Raw genomic sequence first — 9,437 nt, forward strand, 5'->3', positions numbered from 1 at the left:
TGCAGAAACTTTGGAGTTTCATTAGGTCCCATTTGTCGATTCTCGATCTTACAGCACAAGCCATTGCTGTTCTGTTCAGGAATTTTTCCCCTGTGCCCATATCTTCAAGGCTTTTCCCCACTTTCTCCTCTATAAGTTTCAGTGTCTCTGGTTTTATGTGAAGTTCCTTGATCCACTTAGATTTGACCTTAGTACAAGGAGATAAGTATGGATCGATTCGCATTCTTCTACACGATAACAACCAGTTGTGCCAGCACCAATTGTTGAAAATGCTGTCTTTCTTCCACTGGATGGTTTTAGCTCCCTTGTCGAAGATCAAGTGACCATAGGTGTGTGGGTTCATTTCTGGATCTTCAATTCTATTCCATTGGTCTACTTGTCTGTCTCTATACCAGTACCATGCAGTTTTTATCACAATTGGTCTGTAGTAAAGCTTTAGGTCTGGCATGGTGATTCCGCCAGAAGTTCTTTTATCCTTGAGAAGACTTTTTGCTATCCTAGGTTTTTTGTTATTCCAGACAAATTTGCAAATTGCTCCTTCCAATTCGTTGAAGAATTGAGTTGGAATTTTGATGGGGATTGCATTGAATCTGTAGATTGCTTTTGGCAAGATAGCCATTTTTACAATGTTGATCCTGCCAATCCATGAGCATGGGAGATCTTTCCATCTTCTGAGATCTTCTTTAATTTCTTTCTTCAGAGATTTGAAGTTTTTATCATACAGATCTTTCACCTCCTTAGTTAGAGTCACGCCAAGATATTTTATATTATTTGTGACTATTGAGAAGGGTGTTGTTTCCCTAATTTCTTTCTCAGCCTGTTTATTCTTTGTATAGAGAAAGGCCATTGACTTGTTTGAGTTTATTTTATATCCAGCTACTTCACCGAAGCTGTTTATCGGGTTTAGGAGTTCTCTGGTAGAATTTTTAGGGTCACTTATATATACTATCATATCATCTGCAAAAAGTGATATTTTGACTTCCTCTTTTCCAATTTGTATCCCCTTTATCTCCTTTTGTTGTCGAATTGCTCTGGCTGATACTTCAAGTACTATGTTGAAAAGGTAGGGAGAAAGTGGGCAGCCTTGTCTAGTCCCTGATTTTAGTGGGATTGCTTCCAGCTTCTCTCCATTTACTTTGATGTTGGCTACTGGTTTGCTGTAGATTGCTTTTATCATGTTTAGGTATGGGCCTTGAATTCCTGATCTTTCCAAAACTTTTATCATGAATGGGTGTTGGATCTTGTCAAATGCTTTTTCTGCATCTAACGAGATGATCATGTGGTTTTTGTCTTTGAGATTGTTTATATAATGGATTACATTGATGGATTTTCGTATATTAAACCATCCCTGCATCCCTGGAATAAAACCTACTTGGTCAGGATGGATGATTGCTTTAATGTGTTCTTGGATTCGGTTAGCGAGAATTTTATTGAGGATTTTTGCATCGATATTCATAAGAGAAATTGGTCTGAAGTTCTCTATCTTTGTTGGATCTTTCTGTGGTTTAGGTATCAGAGTAATAGTGGCTTCATAAAATGAGTTGGGTAGAGTACCTTCTACTTCTATTTTGTGAAATAGTTTGTGCAGAATTGGAATTAGATCTTCTTTGAAGGTCTGATAGAACTCTGCACTAAACCCATCTGGTCCTGGGCTTTTTTTGGTTGGGAGACTATTAATAACTGCTTCTATTTCTTTAGGTGATATGGGACTGTTTAGATGGTCAACTTGATCCTGATTCAACTTTGGTACCTGGTATCTGTCCAGAAATTTGTCCATTTCGTCCAGGTTTTCCAGTTTTGTTGAGTATAGCCTTTTGTAGAAGGATCTGATGGTGTTTTGGATTTCTTCAGGATCTGTTGTTATGTCTCCCTTTTCATTTCTGATTTTGTTAATTAGGATTTTGTCCCTGTGCCCTTTAGTGAGTCTAGCTAAGGGTTTATCTATCTTGTTGATTTTCTCAAAGAACCAACTCCTCGTTTGGTTAATTCTTTGAATAGTTCTTCTTGTTTCCACTTGGTTGATTTCACCCCTGAGTTTGATTATTTCCTGCCGTCTACTCCTCTTGGGTGAATTTGCTTCCTTTTTTTCTAGGGCTTTTAGATGTGTTGTCAAGCTGCTAGTATGTGCTGTCTCCTGTTTCTTCTTGGAGGCACTCAGCGCTATGAGTTTCCCTCTTAGAAATGCTTTCATTGTGTCCCATAGGTTTGGGTACGTTGTGGCTTCATGTTCATTAAACTCTAAAAAGTCTTTAATTTCTTTCTTTATTCCTTCCTTGACCAAGGTATCATTGAGAAGAGTGTTATTCAGTTTCCACGTGAATGTTGGCTTTCCATTATTTATGTTGTTATTGAAGATCAGTCTTAGGCCATGGTGGTCTGATAGGATACATGGGACAATTTCAATATTTTTGTATCTATTGAGGCCTGTTTTGTGACCAATTATATGGTCAATTTTTGAGAAGGTCCCGTGAGGTGCTGAGAAGAAGGTATATCCTTTTGTTTTAGGATAAAATGTTCTGTAGATATCTGTCAGGTCCATTTGTTTCATAACTTCTGTTAGTTTCACTGTGTCCCTGTTTAGTTTCTGTTTCCACGATCTGTCCTTTGAAGAAAGTGGTGTGTTGAAGTCTCCCACTATTATTGTGTGAGGTGCAATGTATGCTTTGAGCTTTACTAAAGTGTCTCTAATGAATGTGGCTGCCCTTGCATTTGGTGCGTAGATATTCAGAATTGAGAGTTCCTCTTGGAGGATTTTACCTTTGATAAGTATGAAGTGTCCCTCCTTGTCTTTTTTGATAACTTTGGGTTGGAAGTCGATTTTATCCGATATTAAAATGGCTACTCCAGCTTGTTTCTTCAGTCCATTTGCTTGGAAAATTGTTTTCCAGCCTTTCACTCTGAGGTAGTGTCTGTCTTTTTCCCTGAGATGGGTTTCTTGTAAGCAGCAGAATGTTGGGTCCTGTTTGTGTAGCCAGTCTGTTAGTCTATGTCTTTTTATTGGGGAATTGAGTCCATTGATATTAAGAGATATTAAGGAAAAGTAATTGTTGCTCCCTTTTATTTTTGTTGTTAGAGTTGGCATTCTGTTCTTGTGGCTGTCTTCTTTTTGGTTTGTTGAATGATTACTTTCTTGGTTGTTCTAGGGCGTGATTTCCGTCCTTGTATTGCTTCTTTTCTGTTATTATCCTTTGAAGGGCTGGATTCGTGGAAAGATATTGTGTGAACTTGGTTTTGTCGTGGAATACTTTGGTTTCTCCATCTATGGTAATTGAGAGTTTGGCCGGGTATAGTAGCCTGGGCTGGCATTTGTGTTCTCTTAGTGTCTGTATAACATCTGTCCAGGCTCTTCTGGCTTTCATAGTCTCTGGTGAAAAGTCTGGTGTAATTCTGATAGGCCTTCCTTTATATGTTACTTGACCTTTCTCCCTTACTGCTTTTAATATTCTATCTTTATTTAGTGCATTTGTTGTTCTGATTATTATGTGTCGGGAGGAATTTCTTTTCTGGTCCAGTCTATTTGGAGTTCTGTATGCTTCTTGTATGATCATAGGCATCTCTTTTTTTATGTTTGGGAAGTTTTCTTCTATTATTTTGTTGAAGATATTAGCTGGCCCTTTAAGTTGAAAATCTTCATTCTCATCAATTCCTATTATCCGTAGGTTTGGTCTTCTCATTGTGTCCTGGATTACCTGGATGTTTTGAGTTAGGATCCTTTTGCATTTTGTATTTTCTTTGACTGTTGTGTCGATGTTCTCTATGGAATCTTCTGCACCTGAGATTCTCTCTTCCATTTCTTGTATTCTGTTGCTGATGCTCGCATCTGTGGTTCCAGATCTCTTTCCTAGGGTTTCTATCTCCAGCGTTGCCTCGCTTTGGGTTTTCTTTATTGTGTCTACTTCCCCTTTTAGTTCTAGTATGGTTTTGTTCATTTCCATCACCTGTTTGGTTGTGTTTTCCTGCTTTTCTTTAAGAGCCTGTAACTCTTTAGCAGTGCTCTCCTGTAAATCTTTAAGTGACTTATGAAAGTCCTTCTTGATGTCCTCTATCATCATCATGAGAAATGTTTTTAAATCTGGGTCTAGATTTTCGGTTGTGTTGCGGTGCCCAGGACTAGGTGGGGTGGGAGTGCTGCGTTCTGATGATGGTGAGTGGTCTTGATTTCTGTTAGTAGGATTCTTACGTTTGCCTTTCGCCATCTGGTAATCTCTGAAGCTAGCTGTTTTAGTTGTCACTGTTAAGAGCTTGTTCTTCAGGTGACTCTGTTAGCCTCTATGAGCAGACCTGGAGGGTAGCACTCTCCTTAGTTTCAGTGGGCAGAGTATTCTCTGCAGGCAAGCTCTCTTCTTGCAAGGCAGGTACCCAGATATCTGGTGTTCGAACCAGACTCCTGGCAGAAGTTGTGTTCCACTCACTAGAGGTCTTAGGATCACGTGTGGAATCCTGTGTGGGCCCTTGCGGGTGTCAGGCGACTCAGCTGGCAAGGTAGCCGGGGCTCGAGTGGAGTGGAAGGGACTTGTGCCCCAGATCAGGCCCGGGTAGCCTGCTTCCCTATGTACCGCAGTCTCAAGTTCCGCGCGATTGGATTGGGGCAGGCACTGTGATCCACTCACCAGAGGTCTTAGGGTCCCGTGGGGAGTCCTGTGTGGACCCTTGCGGGTGTTGGGCAAGACTCTGCTGTCAAGGTAGCCCGGGGCTCGAGTCACGAGTTGAGCGGAAGGGACTTGTGCCCCAGATCAGGCCCGGGTAGCCTGCTTCCCTATGTACCGCAGTCTCAAGTTCCGCGCGATTGGATTGGGGCAGGCACTGTGATCCACTCACCAGAGGTCTTAGGGTCCCGTGGGGAGTCCCGTGTGGACCCTTGCGGGTGTTGGGCAAGACTCTTTAAAAAGATATCTTAATGAGAATAGAGAGATGACCATGTTGTCAAGAGCATTTTTGTATCGCAAAAAAACAGGATTTGTTTTCTTGAATTCATATCCAATGGTTAACAATCAGCTTTAATGCCAGCTCCATGGGATCTGACAACTCATGTCTCTGTGGTCACCTATACTCTCAAGCTCATGCCCTATTCCCACCCATATAAATAAAGATAATAAATCTTAAATGAGAGACAAGTTTCATTTGGTTTCATTATTCAAATGAAACCTTATTTTGTCTGATTTCTGAGTCTCTTTGGATCAGTTTTCTGGGTTGCACTTTGTGTAACAAGTCCACATTCCTTTTTCCTATCACTCTTTCCCCAACTTGTTGTTTCTCCCTCAGACTTCATACCAGAGATTCTATCTATGTCCTGTCTTTCTCCCCTTCTTCCTAAAAATCCATCTTTTGCTGCCATCCCTGCTCCTCTAAGTCATATCTCCAATTCCTTGCTCACTATGCAGACCACAGAAGCTAAGTCCTGTCCATTTTAGCCTGTGTGATATTAGATGTATGCACTGTTCACAGCCTGAGTTGCAACTTTCATCTTCCTTTGATGTTCTTTCCACCATAGTCCATCTCTTCCAACAAAGTGTTCACTAAAAGCATGTCATGTCACACGTACTAATTTTTAGAACAAAACAAATTTTATTGACAAAGATACTGAGGTTGTCAAAGACCCATAGGTACCCAACACAGGAAAACAAACATTTTTTTTCAATCCTATAAGTTTACATTTCTGTACTTTGTGATTTTTTTCAATTTAAGTGATATTTGACACCAGAGTATAGACATAGATATGTAGGTCACCAAGAAATTTGATAAAGTACACGGTAGGATTGGCTAGATCTTTGTAAACAACCTTTCCGAACTTTTTGGATCCATCATCTCTGGTGTACTGCACCCAGGTACCTATTAAGAAGTCATTTTCATCACCTGATCTTGCCTCAGCCAGAGGGGTCTCTGGAATGATGTGGAGGTTACCTTCCTTGTAGTCATCCAGGAGCTGATAAACGTAGAGGACTGGATCATTCTTGTAGGAAATGTAAAAATAGTCCTGTAAGAATGGCACCTGGGCTAGCACCATCCCACTCCAGTTGTCCTCAGAGCCATCTTTCCCCTCAAATTTGTGTTGTACCTTTCTGCCAACCAGGGCTCTGGCGAGGTGGACATCCCTCACCTGAGGAAAAACTACTTTGTGAGGCAAGACCTTAATATTTAAAATCCTCTCATCGCTGTGGAGCTCCTGTCCGTAGACACTGTCAATTCCGTCGTACTTCACCAAATAAAGAGAAGGGTTTGTTGGCAGTTGCCCTAGAATGATGGCCTTCCAATGGGTGACAGGCTCATTACCTTCCTTCCACCCGTGAGAAATTCTGCAGCCAACAATATTCCCCAGGGCCTGGGAAGAAGGCTTCCTCCTACTCTTCTTCTTGAGTGATATCATGCTCAGACTCTTCAGAGGTGTTGTCTTCTACCTGGCTGTAGACCTGTTGTGCTAGATCACACTGTCTTGTGGCTTCCATTCTCTTCAAATATCATACTTGCCCATTGCCTGGGACTGAAGATCTTGCCTGTTTAAACCAGACACAATGCTGTTGCCTCTGTCATATATATGAATTCCTGATGGTCAATGGATATGGGTTGGGAGTGAATGCTGGACCAAGACTCTTCTCTAAGAGAACTTCTGAGAAGGTGAAGAAGACTATGCTAAACAGTTTTGAGCTCCTAAAATTAATTTTATAAAAATAAGAAGTTAATAAGTCAGCCATGGTGGTACACACATTTAATCCCAGAACTCAGAAGTCAAGGACAGGCAGATTTCTAAATTAGAGACCAGACTGGTCTACAAAGTGAGTTCCAGGGCAGCCAGTGCTATAGAGAGGAACCCTGTCTCAACAACAACAACAACAACAAGTAAAAGAAAACAAACGAAAATCAAACGAAAAACAAACAAAACAGAAATACAAACAAAAAAATAATAAAACAAACAATCAAATGGAGAAGTTAATAGGAAGTGGTGGTGACCCATAACTTTAATCATAGTACTCAAGAGGCAGAGTGAGGCAGACCTTAGTGAGATAAAGGCTAGTCTAGTCTACACAGTGAGTTTCCTGACAGCCAAATCTAAACATACAGAAACTCAAATAAAATTAACCAAGCAAGCAAACAAACAAACAAAGAAACAAAGAAACAAGGGAAACAAGGCAATAAAAATAGTGTAATTAACAAGTAATTCTCTAGAGCTCAGAATAACATACTCAGATCAACATTTATTTCTTCAGCCCTGAGTTAATTTGCCTCTGATGAGTATCCTCTCCTTGAATTTCTATGTCAATTTAGGTTGTGCTATGACTATTACCCCCAATGATCAAGAAGAAGAGAAAAAAAAAAAGGGCCAGAGGGGTCACCATGACTCTCTTGTACTTGTAAGTTCTGAGCTAAGTCCTTGTATTCACAAATATCTTCCCAGGGACACAGCACACCACTGTCCTTCTTTATTGTTTCTCCTGACCCAGCTTCGGAATTATTTGATGAAGCCATTGCATCACTGAACTCAAGAACATCTCAACAAGTTGAGGCAATATCAGCCATTTAGCACTAATATTTTCTAACGTACACATGGACAAAGAGGAGCTTTGGCATTTTAGTGGAATTGTGATCTAGATATTGTTAGCAAGGATAATAAATTCAGGACATAAACTAACCTAGACCAATCATTTCCCTTGCTAATAAACATGGGGAAAGTAGAATGTACAGCAACTCACTGTAAGAGAGAAAATTTTTAGCTTTCTGTAGCTATGAGGGTCCAAACTACTTCATAAATGTACTTACCCATAGAAAAATATCCTAGATTTTATCTATCTCCTGATTCAGATTCTATCTCCTGATACAGACCAGGCACCAAAAGCCTGTGGGAAAAAAAATGACCTTGCTTTGACACACCACTGTGAAGATAGTGAACTCACCTTCAATGGATTCTAGAGCCTCCAAGTGGAATAGATGCACAACCTTCAGCCAGTGCTCTGTGACATCACCCTAGTTCAGCTTACATCATAGAACATCAGGCTGGTTCCTTCCCTAGTTACACTCATAAACGTTCAGCATCTCGACTTTACCTTTTCATATGGCCTCCTAGAAATAATAAATGAAATCCCAACTGAAAGGCCTGATGATCTGAGTAATATTCTGCCAAAGAATTTCACCCTTGCATTGTTTTTATTGTTTGGTTGTTGGATTTTTATTTATTTGTTTGGTTTGTGTTTTGTTTTGTTTCATTTTTGTTTTTATTTTCGTTCTGAGAAAGTCTTCGGTTTCTGACTTGACAACATCCATGGTGGTTATTTTTCACGTTCCAACCTTTCCCTTGGTTATCTTTAAGCTGTGCTTCTTATCATAAATATTGCCTGACTCTTTGAGGCAGCACACTGGATAGCACACCAATTTTCACTTTATGAAAACCCACAGTTAGAGGAGGACTATTTTTATGCAAATATAGCTGGAATTTGACAGGTTTAAATGACATGTATTGAAACCAATGGCAATCATGAATTATGGATTCTTTGGAAAGTAAGAGGACAACATAGATCTTGGGCATGCTTACTAAGTTGTGATAAAATTAAAACAAACCTGATATCTCCCAGTCATATTTTAAAGGTTTTTAAAATTTACCAGCACTTCTGATTATAAGGAATTTCATAGTTTAAATGCAGTAAAACAGGATGAAATAGATGAGGTAATTTTACTTTTGAAATATGTGTAGACAGAATACTGGACACAGGTACGTATAAAATTTACTTACAAATTAGAGGACACTTTAATTGTCCATGCCACATAGATCTTCAGTTCTTCAAAAAAAAATCCTTTTCAGTACCTTCCACGGTCCCCACCACACCCTGTACATCATCTTCATATGATATGATACTATCCATAAAGAGCTAGATCCTTCAACAACAGTCATCAAAAAAAAAATCATTCCTTAAGGTGTGGCCACAGGCCAATGTGATGGGTGATCATTATCTGAGATTCTATCTTCCCAGGATGATTTAAGTTCACAAAAAAAATCTAAGAAGGACCACTACATATCCATATCATCAATTCATCAATATTGATTGCCTCACCGTATGAAACATACATGCTATGGAATGAATTTAGATGTCAACTACTGGATGAATGCCTTAAAAATGAGAGGCAGAAAGAGAGAGAGAGAGAGAGAGAGAGAGAGAGAGAGAGAGAGAGAGAGAGAGAGAGAGAGAGAGAGAAATATATTTCTCATCTATGTGTATTAGTGCAGGGCTTTGTTTTCAAAAAAAAAATGGATGGAACGGTAAAATACTATATATTAGGTTAGACAAGTAAAACTCAAAATGACAATTGTGAAAATATAAATTTCATAAGGGATATTAAAAAATAGGAGGTATTTTGGAAGAGTAAGCGCAGCAGCAGGGGGGAGATTTGATAGCAATGGAGGATAGTGGGGAGGATGAAGATGGTAAAAGGACACTATAAACCTGTGCAAA

General features: G+C 39.7%; 1 protein-coding gene across 1 annotated transcript; it reads right to left on the reverse strand.

Moving 5' to 3' along the window:
• Nucleotides 1–5,544: 5,544 nt before the first annotated feature.
• On the reverse strand, nucleotides 5,545–7,893 carry Gm28459 (predicted gene 28459). The gene is made up of 2 exons (NM_001373911.1): nucleotides 7,753–7,893; nucleotides 5,545–6,645 (listed from the first exon to the last, which is right to left on the reverse strand). The coding sequence occupies exon 2, from the start codon at nucleotides 6,362–6,364 to the stop codon at nucleotides 5,681–5,683; it is 684 nt and encodes a 227-aa protein (NP_001360840.1). The 5' UTR covers nucleotides 6,365–6,645; nucleotides 7,753–7,893; the 3' UTR covers nucleotides 5,545–5,680.
• Nucleotides 7,894–9,437: the final 1,544 nt, after the last annotated feature.

The sequence above is a fragment of the Mus musculus genome, chromosome Y, assembly GCF_000001635.26.
Source record: "Mus musculus strain C57BL/6J chromosome Y, GRCm38.p6 C57BL/6J".
Taxonomy (NCBI): domain Eukaryota; kingdom Metazoa; phylum Chordata; class Mammalia; order Rodentia; family Muridae; genus Mus; species Mus musculus.

Excerpts from the sequence above, each read along its gene's own strand:
- Gm28459 (NM_001373911.1), bottom strand. The coding sequence starts at position 6,364 with ATGATATCACTCAAGAAGAAGAGTAGGAGGAAGCCTTCTTCCCAGGCC.